Source organism: Nycticebus coucang, chromosome 1 (genome assembly GCF_027406575.1).
Source record: "Nycticebus coucang isolate mNycCou1 chromosome 1, mNycCou1.pri, whole genome shotgun sequence".
Lineage (NCBI taxonomy): Eukaryota > Metazoa > Chordata > Mammalia > Primates > Lorisidae > Nycticebus > Nycticebus coucang.
In genome coordinates this window covers 116,891,183-116,906,271 of record NC_069780.1, presented here as the reverse complement: position 1 = coordinate 116,906,271, position 15,089 = coordinate 116,891,183, and the positions used below count along the sequence as shown (strand labels likewise).

At 40.6% G+C, this 15,089-nt stretch overlaps 1 protein-coding gene across 1 annotated transcript in view; it reads left to right on the top strand.

The window, feature by feature from the left end:
- The window catches only part of ADGRV1 (adhesion G protein-coupled receptor V1), a 669,001-nt gene that overhangs the window by 608,608 nt on the left and 45,304 nt on the right, over positions 1-15,089 (top strand). The window contains exon 87 of the mRNA XM_053586729.1: positions 1,826-1,947. Coding sequence (XP_053442704.1) covers positions 1,826-1,947 — 122 coding nt within the window. The remainder of the gene's footprint in view (positions 1-1,825; positions 1,948-15,089) is intronic.

Sequence of the window (15,089 nt, the reverse complement as noted above, 5' to 3'; positions counted from 1 at the left end):
TTACTCATCTGTATAAGCCTTTTCTTATATTAGTCTTACTTTCCTCATGCTGTTATAATAAAAACTCAAGACAATTTGTATACATTTTGATTAAGGGTATATCTGAGCAGGATATCAGCACAATCGCCTTCTCCCTCTTTCCTTTGCCTTTTTTCTTTTCTTTTCCTTTCTCAAACACTTCCATCCTAAAGCCATTAATTGGTACAAAGCAAGGTAGGCTCCGAGGTAGGGGTGTGTGAGCCCCATCTGTGAGGCTGCCATGTGAGGGTGAGCTACAGACGCGGAGTGAGTTTGGGAGCCCATCTGGGCAAGGGAAGGGATGACAGCGGTGGGTGTGATTACACAGGTAAGTATATTAGGAATAATGAGAGATAGATTCCTCACCAGCAGAGAAGGATTACAAATATGCAAAGGGAGAGAACTAGAATTAACCCTGTGGCACTGGGGCAGAATTAGAAGTGGTGGTGTGAACTAATGATTTTCATTATGTGGCGATAGATACAGAAAAATAGATGACAGTATGTTTGTGTGTTCACGCATGTGTGCGCATGTGTGTATGTGTGCACATGCAAACATGTATATTCCAATTCTACCAATTCTACCTATTGGGAGCAATAGCAATGGCCATACCTAAGCCGAGATCTGGTTTCTAAACACCACTCTCCTCTAAAAGAAACCAGGCCTGGAGCAGAGAAAGTTTGAAACATCTTGGGCCAAAAAGCAAGTAGATGCTAACAGAATTATAAGGATGTAACAAAAGGCACAGAAACCATCTTGAAGAGGTTCCCAGGAAGGACAGTTTGGACCTACAAATAAATAATCATAGTAATGGAGAAGAACCCACTAAATAAAGTAGGAAGCTGTAAGGCCCTAGAATAAAAGAAAACAAATGGATAAATCAGACATTTGATAAGGAAAATATATTTGCATAGTATCAAAGTAGTGCCACACAAGATACTTAGCAACTACAAAAAAAGGAAAAGGGTAACTTTACGGGGGTGGGGTGGGGGTGGTAATCTGTGCAGCCTCTTCTTAATCAAGTGACCACACCAAGCATCTTCACTAATAGGACAGAATGAATTCTGTCCTGATGTCTTTCAGCCGCTTGAAAGTGTATTTACTTGTGGCTGCAAAGATCTGATTCACTTTCTGAATCTTAAATAACTTGTCATTTAAATATTAAAATTGCTTCTATAAGGTTATTAGTCTGAAATCCAAACAGCAAAGAAAATTCAAAATAGACGAGCGGAAAGGGTAATGACCCTTGACCCTGAAGAAATCCATTGACACAATCGCATGAGAACATTAGGGGTGAAATAAGCTTTGTTGATCAAAGTCAGTCAGTCACTTACTCTTTGCTGTTAAGCTTGGCAATAAATTTTGGTGTCTTCTTAGAAAAGGGAGGTGAGCACATGTTTTTCCATCACACAGAGAAAATTGTATACACTTTATATTTTTTAAGTGCCTTGTCCAAATACATTAAATTCTGGAGCACACTACTGCCTACCATTTTCTGGTGGAACACGCTCACGGTTTATGCAACCCCATGGTTGTTTGTGGTACTTTCTGAACATTCCAGCAGGTGGCAGTGGAGGAGAGGAAAGTCCTCCATCCCCATCCCAGGCCTACCAGCAGCTCCATTTGCAAAGCAGAAAAGAAGATGGACTCAGCAATGTGCCTTCTCTTCTCTGTGACATAAGAATGTGATTTCCAAGGTTGTTCTTTTCAAAATGGGTATTTAGAGCACCACACAAATGAGCCAGAAGTAATTTGTGACTATATAGTATTCTGAAGCTCAAAAAGTATTGTTTTTTTTAATCTCTAGAAATTCCTCTGATTTTGTATCTGTTTGCCCTGATTTCTATGACGTGGCTTTGGGGAGGACTGCACATGGCCTACAGACACTTCTGGATGTTGGTGCTCTTTGTCATTTTCAACAGTCTGCAGGTAAGCCTTCCAGTTTGCTTGTGACAAACACACATTATCCTAATGAGTACAAAGAATGGGATTTCAATATTAAAGATTCAAGCATCCCTGTACACACAGGTGAACTAGTGCACACTATGTTATCAGAGTTGTGAAATAAAATGATAGGGGGCTAAATCTTTGACATTTGAAATACAGCTGAGAATCTAACTTGTTTATTATACAGATGAGGAAGACAAAATGTTTACTTGCCTTCATTTTAAAAACTACCGAAACCATAATTTTTTTTTTTCAGCAGGAAGGACATTTACAAAATTTGTGAAAGCCAGACATGTATGATCTATGCACATATTTGGGCCATGGCTCTATCTAGAAATTAGATCAATTGAGGAGTGAAAGAGATATCAATTCAAGTAGTCCCCTCTTCAGCCTGATCCTTTGTGAAAGGAGAGTGTTTGGTTCACTGAAAATGATTGACATCCCCCACGCCCAGCAGTGCCCAGCTTAAATTAGTTTTGTGAGCATGCTTGGAGAGCCTAACTAGAAATTATATAACTGTAGCAAAAACTAAAGCTGACACTTTTAGTGCTTTTGTTAAGCGGAAAAACGTTGCCCTCTGAAATTAACAAATGGAACAAATGAACACATTTTCCTTATTTCCTAAAGTGAAAACGTCTGTCCTAGACTAAAATTACTTCTTAAATTTACCAAAAGTATCTCTAAATAGTCCTTATTTTGGACTATCATCTCGCGAGGAGCACATGTGTACAACATGCGCATGTGTATATGTATGTGTGCGCATATACAGACACATATATTTAGGATCGTAGAGTACAACTGAAGTAGACGCGAAGCCTTTTTAGGTTTGCACTTTAGAAGGCATTTTTTTTTTTAACCATAAACAACTGTTTATCTACACTCTGGGGTTGGTTTTTGGTTTGTTTAGTTCACAGCACTTCTTCAAGTTGCTCCTTTTGTTGTTGTTGTTTCCTCTCTGCAAGCCACCGTTGGATTTTTTCTTTTAGTTCTGTATTTGGCCGTATCTGGTCCACGGTGAGGGGACTACGATTAAAGGGATCTGTTTGGTCACTGAGCAAATGTCTTGCAATAGTGGATGTATCCACAGTGACTCTGGAAGATGGCAGCACCACAGGGTCACACATGAGTGTGCTCGTGATGGGATCCAGTAACCCATCACAAGCATCTGCATAGGTCTCCTCTTCCTGTTGCTGGAGAATCTAACTTGTTTATTATACAGAGACTTGATTTTCTCTGCTAAGTTACTGAAAGCCACGATCATATTTCCAGGCTTATTTATTTTCTTCAAGACTCGAACTGTCTGTGCAAAGAGAGTTGGGGAGTAGGAACGTCCATCTTTGGACACAGTGGCAAGAGGTATTTTTTAGTTAGATCATCGCTTGCTCACATGGTGCTGCCTAATCAAAGGGTGTTATCAATTTAGACAGAGGAAAATACAAAATAACTAAAGCTTTAGAATCAAGTTGACACAAGCTGATATATAGACACCTCTCTACGGATATGGTTAAAATCAAACACCTAATAGCAGAGTGATAGCACTGCCAACACCAGGGTGGAAAAAGAACAGCCCTGCCCCTCCAGGATCTGATGATTTAAGGAGTAAACAATTAGCTCTAAGAAAATTCTGTGGCAGGTGCCATGTAAACAGCATTCTGAGAGTGAGGTAAGGTCCTGTTTACTCCTGCCTTTGAGCTGAGCCCAAAGGTGAGCCATCAGGTCACAGACCCTGTCTTGGTCACCTTTGGATCCCCAGGGCCTTAGTGGAACTAAGATCAAGGTCCAGACTGACAGCCTACAAGTGTATTTTATTTGGCAGATACACATTAGTACACAAAAGAGCATTTTAGATTTCTTAAGATTTGCTGCAAACTTTTAACATGGAGAAAATTCTCATTAAAAACTTGAATTTCTGATTTTTCTTTGAAGGCAGTATTGGCATGGCAGCAATTTTCAAACCATGAGCAGACCTGATATATACTCCATTCATTCATTTTACCCGTCCCTGAGTTTGTGATACCATCCATGTATATCTAATAAACTACGAGGGTATGGTTAGAGATGGGTATCTCAGGTGAGAAAACTGTTAACCAAAAAAGGAAAGTGATTGATTCTGCCTAGGATTAAGCAAAGGGAAGTAGAAAAGTCCCACAATCAGAAAAGAGTGGTGGGAGAAGAGATGGAGAAGGTAGTTTGCTTAAGTGCCAACTTCCCATGCTCAGAAAGCGAAACTTCAGCCACTAAGCAATGGAAAGCAAGCAAAGTTGTGTTTCTTGTTTGTTTTGTTCTGATTTGTTTTTAAAAATTTTGTTAGTTTTTAATTTTTTTTTATCTTGAATGAGGTTGGCATACTGGTACCTACTCTTTAGCAGGATAACTGGAAATGTTTAGCAGTAGATATTGAAAAAGGTAGTGTTGTTACATTCCAAACTATAGATATTCTGGCAGTGTGCCTGGGAATAAAGAGTAGGTGACAGGCAGGCACAGTGGCTCACGCTTGTAATCGTAGCACTCCAGGAGGCTAAGGCAGGGAGATTGATCGACCTTAAGAGTTTCATGCCAGGCTTGGCGCCTGTAGCTCAGCGGCTAGGGGGCCAGCCACATACACCAGGGCTGGTGGGTTCAAACCCAGCCCGAGCGAGCCAAACAACAATGACAACTATAGCCAAAAAAAATAGCTGGCATTGTGGCGGGTGCCTGTAGTCCCAGCTACGCAGGAGGCTGAGGCAGGAGAATTGTTTAAGCCTAAGAGTTTGAGGTTGCTGTGATCTGTGATGCCACTAAACTCTACAGAGGGTGACGTAGTAAGACTCTGTCTCAAAAAAAATCAGTTGGATTAATTTCTGAGTTCTTTGTTCTGTTCCATTGGTCTGTATTTCTGGGTTTTTTTGCTAGTACCGTGCTGTTTCGGTGGTACCATGCTGCTAGAGCTTTGCGGTACATTTTGAAGTCTGGTATATGCTTTCAGCTTTGTTCTTCTTTTTTTTTTCTTTCTTTCTCTTCTTTTCTTTTTTTTTATTAAATCATAGCTGTGTACATTAATGTGATCATGGGGCACCATACACTGGTATCATAGACCATTTGACATATTTTTATCACACTGGTTAACATAGCCTTCCTGGCATTAGTTACTGTGTTAAGACATTTATATTCTACATTTACAAAGTTTCACATGTACCCTTGTAAGATGCACCGCAGGTGTAATCCCACCAATCACCTTCCCTCCGCCCATCCTCCCCCCTCCCTCCCATCCTTCTCCCCCTTCCCCATATTCTTGGGTTATAACTGGGTTATAGCTTTCGCATGAAAGCCATAAATTAATTTCATAGTACGGCTAAGTATACTGGGTACTTTCTTTTCCATTCTTGAGATACTTTACTAAGAAGAATATGTTCCAGCTCCATCCATGTAAACATGAAAGAGGTAAAGTCTACATCTTTCTTTAAGGCTGCATAATATTCCATGGTGTACATGTACCACAATTTATTAATCCCTTCGTGGATCGATGGGCACTTGGGCTTTTTCCATGACTTAACAATTATGACTTGGGCTGCAATAAACATTCTGGTACAAAAATCTTTGTTATAATGTGATTTTTGGTCTTCTGGGTATATACCTAGTAGAGGAATTATAGGATCGAATGGCAGATCTATTTGTAGATCTCTAAGTGTTCTCCAAACATCTTTCCAAAAGGAATGTATTAATTTGCATTCCCACCAGCAGTGTAGAAGTGTTCCCTTTTCTCCACATCCACGCCAACATCTCTGTTCTTGGAATTTTGTGATATGAGCTAATCTTACTGGAGTTAGATGATATCTCAAAGTAGTTTTGATTTGCATTTCTCTAATGATTAAGGATGATGAGCATTTTTTCATATGTCTGTAGGCCATGCGCCTGTCTTCTTCAGAGAAGTTTTTCCTCAAGTCCCTTGCCCAGCCTACGATGGGATCACTTGTTCTTTTCTTGCTTATACGTTTGAGTTCTCTGTGGATTCTGGTTATTAAACCTTTGTCGGAGACATAAACTGCAAATATCTTCTCCCAGTATGAGGGCTGTCTGCTTTCTTTACTTACTGTGTTCTTGCCTGTGCAGAAGCTTCTTACTTTGGTCAGGTCTCAATAGTGTATTTTTGAAGCTACTTAAATTGCCCGGGGGGTCCTCCTTATAAAATATTCACCCAGACCAATTTCTTCAAGAGTTCTTCCTGCACTCTCTTCTAATATTTTTATAGTTTCATGTCTTAAGTTTAAATCTTTAATCCATTGAGAGTCTATCTTAGTTAATGGTGAAAGGTGTGGTATCAATCTTCTACAGGTCGCCAGCCAGTTCACCCAGCACCGTTTGTTAAATAGGGAATCTTTTCCCCACTGAATGTTTTTAATTGGCTTGTCAAACATCAAATAACAGTAAGTAGCTAGACTCATCTCTTGGTTCTTTATTCTGTTCCATACATCTACCTCTCTGTTTTTGCACCAGTACCATGCTGTTTTGATCACTATCGATTTATAGTATAGTCAAGGTCTGGTAGTGTGATTCCTCCTGCTTTGTTTTTAATTCTGAGTAATGTCTTGGCTATTCGAGGTTTTTTTCTGATTCCATATAAAACGAAGTATTATTTTTTTAAGATCTTTAAAGTATGACAGTGGAGCTTTAATAGGGATTGCATTAAAATTGGATATTGCTTTGGGTAGTATGGACATTTTAACAATGTTGATTCTTCCCAGCCATGAGGATGGTATGTTTTTCTATTTGTTAACATCTTCAGCTATTTCTTTTCTTAGAGTTTCATAGCTCTCCCTACAGAGATCTTTCACGTCCTTTGTTAGATAAACTCCCAAATATTTCATCTTCTTTGGCACTACTGTGAATGGAATAGAGTCCTTAACTGTTTTTTCAGCTTGACTATTGTTGGTATATATAAAGGCTACCGATTTATGAATGTTGATTTTGTAACCTGAGACGCTGCTGTATTCCTTGATCACTTCTAAGAGTTTTGTAGTAGAATCCCTGCTGTTTTCCAGATATACAATCATATCATCTGTGAAGAGCGAAGTTTGATCTCTTCTGACCCTATATGGATACCCTTTATCGCCTTTTCTTCCCTAATTGTGATGGCTAAAACTTCCATTACAATGTTAAAGAACAGTGGAGACAATGGTCAACCTTATCTGGTTCCTGATCTGAGTGGAAATGATTTCAATTTAACTCCATTCAATACGATATTGGCTGTGGGTTTGCTGTAGATGGCCTCTATCAGTTTAAGAAATATATATATATATATATATATAGAGAGAGAGAGAGAGAGAGAAGGAAGACTACCCAACACGTTCTATGAAGCAAACATCACCCTGATCCCCAAACCAGGAAAAGACCCAACAAGAAAAGAAAATTTTAGACCAATATCACTAATGAATATAGATGCAAAAACGTTGAACAAGATCCTAACAAACACAATCCAGCAACACATCTAACAAATTATATATTATTACCAAGTGGGTTTTATCCCAGGGTCTCAAGGCTGGTTCAATATACATAAATCTATAAATATAATTCAACACATAAGCAAATTAAAAAACAAAGACCATATGATTCTCTCAATTGATGCAGAAAAAACTTTTGATAATATCCAACATCCCTTCATGATCAGAACACTTAAGAAAATTGGTATAGAAGAGTCTTTCTCTTCTTTTCTTTTCTTTGAGATGGGGTGTCAGGCTGTCCTCCAACTCCTTGGCTCTAGTGATCCTCCTACCTCAGCCTCCCCAGTAGCTGGGACCACAGGCGTGTGCCTAGCTTCCAGTTTTGTTCTCTTTGCTCAGGAATGCTTTAGGTATTGCAAGCCTTTTGTAGCTCCTTATGAATTTTAGGATTTTTTTCCATTTCCATGAAAAATTGTATTGGCATTTTGATAGCAGTTGCTTTGAACCTGTAGACTGCATTGGGCAGTATCATCATTTTAATACTATTAATTCATTTTATTCAAGAGCATGAGATAATATTAATGAAATCTGGTTACCCAGTTGAGTATAGGAATGTAGAATACAAGAAAGGAACCTTTAGAAATTCCTGGGTTGAATAAATGGCTGAAAACTGATAACCTTTAGTCAAAACGGAGATCAAAGTCTTCACATGCCGTGAAGTTGGTGACATTTGAGAGGCGCTGGTAAACACTATATACCAATGTTTTAGTAAATGGGTGTAGAGATAGGGATAGTGCAGGGGATTATTGACGACTTATCAGAGAGCTGGGAAGAGGACCAGGATAGTGTTTGCAGTTGCAGGTAGAAAGGAAAGCTTCAAAAGGAAGCGATGCCTAAGTCTGTCAAGTGCTTAGAATAGTTCAGAAGGGTGAGAACCCAGGAGCTACGCAGCCCAGTGCAGCCTCTCCCAAATCAACTGCGGGCTCACTGAAGCGGAGATCGTTAGGCCCTGACAAAACCCAGAGTTTCCAATACAGCAAGTCAGGATGGAATCTGATGTACATTTCTAGGAAGTTTCCAGGTGACTCAGATTTAGCTGGCCTAGGGGTCACTGGGAAAAAAAGAAGTAAAATGGAGAATGGAAAGAGAAAGAAAGAAATAGCGAAGCAAGTGAGGTTTACTGGTTCAAAGGAGTTTTTTTTTTTTTTGCTTTTGTTTTCTTTACTTGTGACAAGAATCAGCAAAGGAGAAATGGCAACTGCAGGAAAGATTCATTGTCACGGTGAGATCAAGGACTAGGCGGGAAGAATGGAAGTGAGGGAGGGCTTCTCTGAGGGAAGAGGTGTTTCTTTCTCTGGGGCTCTGGAAAGAAGAAATGATTGGTGGATATGAAAAACTACTCTGGAGCTGGAAGTATGGCAAAATTGGCGTTTGCACGCTTGCAGGTTAGCAGTGCCCTCTCTTTTCTCTCAAAGGCAAGAAGCAAGGTCAATTGTTCCCAGTAATACGAAAGCTAGAGGTAAAAAGTAATAATAGGTATGGAGCAGTTTCTAGGCAGAAGGTAAATAAACTATGTTGGAAGATGGTCAAGAAACACCTGGCTCAGAGAGAAATCAGTGGGGCTCGATGGAAGCTGGACAGCTTACACGTGTGACGGAGCCAGGCGGCAGGAACTCGACAAATGTAAACCTTCAGATATAGTGGCAGCCTGCATAACCTATCAAACCAGAGACACAGAAAAAAGTCATTGCACTCATATGGAGGTTTGAAAATAAAGGGGCACTGTTGAGTATTGTGTCATATGTCATTGGGAGATATAAAAGAAATCTTGGTCTCTTTCGCTGAGGAATTGAAGCAGCCATCACTACGTGTATCCCTCTGGTTAAGAACCCAGCACCCGGGCATGTTCCTGGTACCAGGTGCTCAGAGCACCAGTCCTGAAAGCAATGCCTAATAAGAAAAGCTGGAGGAATATCATTTCTCTACGGTTTATTTGAGTTCACAAAGTATAAATTGCCTCAGGCCGTCAATGTAGGCATTTCTGTGCAATAGGCTATACAGTCATAACCTCTTCCAAGTATATTCCATGCAGACTTCATGGTTATTTTTATTTCCATTGGCCTTTGTATTTCTTTATTTGCTTTTGTCAACACCCATGACCACTTCAAAAAATAAAAAAAGTAGTTTTATATTTACTTGGCTGGTGAACCGAAATTCCCACATTGAAGGCCCTGGAGATCTGTCTCTCTTTGGGGCGTTACAGATGCATGGAGCACCAGCATCAGAGCCAGGAACTCGTCCCTCAGGAAGAAAGTCCTATGGAAGACTCAATGGCTCCACCTGGGGTCCCGTCCCAGCCAGGAACCTGTTACCTGACGACAGGTATTCTGGCCAGTTTGGATGATAAACAGAGGGCAGGAGTGGAGTTAATCTCATAAAGACCCATGGAATGGGATTCCCACCAGGAGAAAGGATGTTCTTCCAAACAGAAGTGGGCAGTAGTGCTTGGCAGGCCACAGTAACAAATGTCCACTGTGCAAACTTTCGAAATCTTTTTGTTCATCAGACAAAGCTGAGAATAGCTATTCTCCAAAGACCAGGAATCTTCATCAGTGTGAGCTTAGTCTGTTATAGCTGTGCTTGGGACACATCATCTAACTAAACATCTCTGAATTGCCCACAGAAAGTCATAATACATTATGTTTAATGTTCTTTTAATTCCTATTCCATTGATCCATTCGCCTCTATTTTTTAAAAAATGAGTTGTGTTTGTCATTTGTAAGTGGATCTGTGCTAATTCTCATAGATAGTTAAGTTTCTTAAACTGTTCAGTCCAAGATATATTAAAAATTTGTATGAGAATAATCACCAGGCTGATAATCAGCTAGAAAACACTGGTAGAACCCTATTAATCATTGAAATATTGAAAATTGCGACTGTTCAACTCCTTGTATGTGTCCAGGTTTCCAGCCCTTACAGATGTCCAGCAGCTAAAAGGCTTACACCTGGCTAGACAGGGAGCCTGGGGATCCACCGCATCCCAGATCTGACGGGTGCGTCTGCACCACACTCATTAGTAAATATTTCCCATGTCACTCCTAGCTGTAATTGTGTGGAAAAGCATTTTTCTATTTTTAACCTAATCCACTCAGATTCAGACTGACATATAGCATTTATTTCAAGTTTTCTGTTAGGAGTCTCTCACATTGACTATGTCAGAATTTCACTCACTGACGATTTTCCCGCAGTAGAGAATCCCACACAACATTACAAGGGTAGCCAGCAGTAACAGGCAGGAGCTTCTTGGAGCAGCTAGAAAATACATTTTTGAAGAGGGTTCAGATACATAGAAGTAGCATTCCAAAAGCTGAAGTGTTTTCTTCTTGGAATGCCTAGGCTGGCAAGGGAGCAGAACTTTGCACAGTATTGGGATGGGATACATCTCAGTATGTTGGTTACAAGACTGTATTCTCCAGAGTCTTTTTTGACTGTCACTCTGTAGCTGACTTACAACATGTTCGTTTGTGCAAGCATCTGGTCTCGAGATGTTCCTTGGCTGTCTTTGAATCATCCCCTACTTCAGAGAAGCGAGTTACAACATGGAATTTGTAGCTAAAAATATACGGCCCGTATTCATACTTAAGGATTGGTTGGTCAAAATCATTTTCATTTGTAGTTTCATGTCTCAAACTGCTAAACGGTTGGGAATAAGTGACTCAAAGGTGGGAACAGTGTCTTCCACTTATTTTTTTATCATCCCTTGGTGGCCCTGAACACAAAGCATTTTTCTGCGAAAACACAGTGTTTTCTTTCCATGCCTCTCTCTGGCTTGCTGTCTCCCTCGCTCCCACCCTTTCACTCTCCTTTCTTTTTCCTTGTTTTCCATGTATCTCTTGCTGGTGAATGTTGAATTTCAGTTTTATAACTACAGCTATCTTTTAGGAAGAGATTTTCCCAAATAAAAACAGTCCTTGGGGTATCATAAGAAATGGAACATATTTCTCTGCTCATGAAAAAGTACAGATTCCTTCCCAAAGGGAGGACAGAAACAAATTAATAACCCTTCCTTAATTTTCTTGTATGAGCATTCCCACTTAGCAGCCAGAGGGGTTCCGTGCAGGTGTCTGCTTAGATACAGTATATATTTAGTCTTGGCTGCTTCCTTTTGAAGATAAACAGCTCTTGGGAAATACACATTGTTAAATAATCGGTTACAGAGGACTAATTGTTTCAAGGCACTCCCTTTGCATTGCTTTCCAACAGCCAACAGTAATAAGAAATGTCACTTTGTTTCCACTGGAGACTAGCACATGAACTATTCATGAAGAATGGAAAAGCAGTCTTCCCAGAAAACCCTGGACTAAACATGTAGAAGCCAGGGGAGGTTGGGACGCTCCTATTGATTTGTCCCAGAGCCATGTCAAGTTTAGTGAAAAAAAGAAAATCACCACATTTGTTTTGTAGAGTGAGATTCAGAGAGACTAATGAACGCCTCGTGTGCTCTTCAAACCCTCCCTGGACAATTTATGTAACTTCACAGTTAAACACACAGAAGCTTAGACAGGAGGTACGCGGAGATTTTCTCTACTGGCTCACGCCACTCTGCCCTGTGCTCAGCAGCATCTGGTGAAGATGTTTGCGTTTCTGAGCAATAAACTTCTTACTCCATGGACAATGAATGACAGTGTCTAACGGTGCCTCCTCGGACTGACTGTAATTTCACGTTTGCTTGATCTGGGTTTTATAATTAAAAGTGTCAGGGTCCGATCTGCCAGTCAACACCTTCCACTGATACAGTTTTAGTTATGAGGAGCTTCAACAGTAGTCCTTTTGCAACTGGCCCCATCCTTCCAAAACAGGTGCCTCGGTCTCCTGCTCTAATCTATCCTGTCTTTGGTTTCTTCCCCCATGTTTTGTTTTGTTTTTTCCTATTTCAGAGTTTTTTCCTGGGCCCTCCATGACCACATTTGTTTCATGTTTGAATATGTACCCTGTTTCCCTGAAAATAAGACAGTGTCTTATATTAAGGTTTGCTCCCAAAGATGCGCTAGGTCTTATTTTCAGGGGACATCTTATCTTTCCTGTAAGTAGGTCTTATTTTTGGAGGATGTCTTATTTTTGGGGAAACAGGGTACTATGCCTTTCCTGGGCTCAGTGGGCCTTTACCTTATCTGGGGAAAGAGGTAGCAATAAAACACTTGAATTGGGAAACCTACGAGAGTTTGAGCAAGCAAGATGCAGACGTCCTTTTCAAATAGTTTTGGGAGAGCAAAATAAGCAGTAACATTTAGGACTGGTTTTTAACCCAGCCGTTTAGATTCTTTGCTTTGACCAGGGTAGCGTCTCATGTCTATAATCCCAGCACTCTGGGAGGCCAGGGAAAGTGGATTACCTGAGCTCAGAAGTTGGAGACCAGCCTGAGCAAGAGTGAGACTCCATCACTACTAAAAAAGTAGAAAAAGTAGCTGAGTGTTGTGGCAGGCACCTATAGTCCCAGTTACTTAAGAGGCAAGAGGATCTCTTGAATCCAAGACTTTTGAGATTGTTGTGAGCTATGACGCCACGGCCCTCTACCCAGGGTGACAGAGTGAGACTCTGTCTCAAATAAGTTAATTAATACAATTAAATAGATTTTTTGCCTTAGTGTTAATTTATCGTTTTTCCAGGATCAAATTTTATTCTTATCCCTTGCATTACTCAAATGTTGGAGAGGGAAGAGTACGTTTTTTATAAATACTCTTAAGCATGTTTTACAGTCACATTCTTTAATGTTGAGCTTTCAGGTTCAATGGAATGAACACACAATTAAGTGTCCAGCAACTTCTATTCTACCAAGCAGCTGGAGTTACCTATATTTTCCAGAGGTGCTTAATCTGGCCCTAAGTTTTGTCCTAAGAATTGTATAAAAACATATGTATAAAATTTGTAACCTATGCAATGTTTTATAAATGCAAAGTATTATAAATGAATAAATGAACGAAAACAAATGTTTGTCTCAGTAGCTGTATAAAGCAAAGTAGGAGGCCAAAGAGATGAGATTGTAAACATAGTCTTAAGATCTTCTCTTATGCCAGGGTCTCCCAGCAGCAACCCCAATCACTGAGAGCTGTTTCCTTCATGCAGATCTTCTGGCTCCTCCATGTCTACCATCTCAGTCCTTGGTTTATAATTTCAAATATTCAGCAAATGCCTTCTGGCTCAAGCAGATAGCTTACAGGGCTGAAATGGGGTTGTTGTGAGGCAGTAGGGATCAGTGGGGACTGTGGAATCTGACAGCACAGACTCCTCCTGAAAGCATTCAAGTGCAAATGAATAAGCAAACCCTGTGAGCAGGAAACAAAAGCCTTGCAGGGGAAGGCTGATTGCCCTATTTGGCAGTCATGTGCAAGCTCTGGATAGAAATAAATTCAAATTTCTTCCTCTAAATAGAATTTAATTTTCTTTTGGAAGACAAATGGAATATGGGCAGATAACCTTGATCCAATAGAAGCTGAGTTTCAGGATTTGTGGAGAATAATCTATTTATAGTTTGCCCTCTCTTTTGGGAAAAACTGAAAGTTTGTTCAGGGGACCCAAGTGAAGGGAGTAGAAGTCTGTTGTGTTTTCTGGAGGCCCCGCGGCCTCCTCTGGGCTGAGCACCATGAGATTTGGATTCTCTGCTCAGCTGTCAGCCTCAGATCAACCGCGTTCTACTTAGTTTTCTCGGCCTTTCGTCTCATGCACAGGCAGCTTCAAAAACGGCAAATGCCTCCACACTTCCCTTCACTTTAGAGTCTTGGCCCCTCAAGTCCTGGTTGCCTTGGTCTCTTGAACCCTGTTTTTGGTCTCCCCAACCTAGCCAGGTTGCTGCAAGTCCCAGGCTGCAATTTTCTGTTCAGCCTCTAGGCATCTCAAGGGGAACTGGAAAATTGCCCCAAAGAGGAAGAGATTTAAAAACAAAACAAAGGCTCGGCGCCTGTGGCTCAAGCAGCTAAGGCACCAGCCACATACACCTGAGCTGGCAGGTTCAAATCCAGCCCGGGCCGCCAAACAACAATGACGGCTGCAACCAAAAAATAGCCAGTTGCTGTGGCAGGTGCCTGTAGTCCCAGCTACTGGGAGGCGGAGGCAGGAGAATCACTTGAGCCTAGAAGTTGGAGGTTGCTGTGAACTGTGATACAATGCAATGGCACTTTACCCAGGGCAACAGCTTGAGGCTCTGTCTCAAAAAAAAAAAAAAAACATCAAACATAGTGGTTCCCACAAAAAGGGTTTTGCTCCTCTCCTGGATCTTGGCATGTCAGGTACGGGCTGTTCTGATGCTCTCTGATGCCTTTCACCCACTGCTTTGTTCTTGTTCTTGTTTTGGTCTTGTTATTGTTTTGTTACTATGTACATGTGTCTGAAAGTATTTTTTCTATTCCTTACACAGTTGTTCTTAAGATTAATCTAAAGTATCCATCAGGGCCAGCAACAAAAGTCTCAATAATTTCTATAAATATCTAACACATTTTAACATAAACTGAATCATATTAATAAATGAAGATATTTAGAACCACTGCAATTCATCAGATACTTAGTGGATGTCTTTTAAGACGTCCTCACTAGGCACCCTGAAAGCTCTGTGATGAGGAAGCCGGTGCACACATCTTTGGTCAGCTGATGAGGTACACTTTGTATCTTGTATACCAAAATTGTAAAAAGGTGAGAAGAGTTGAGTAAGAGAAT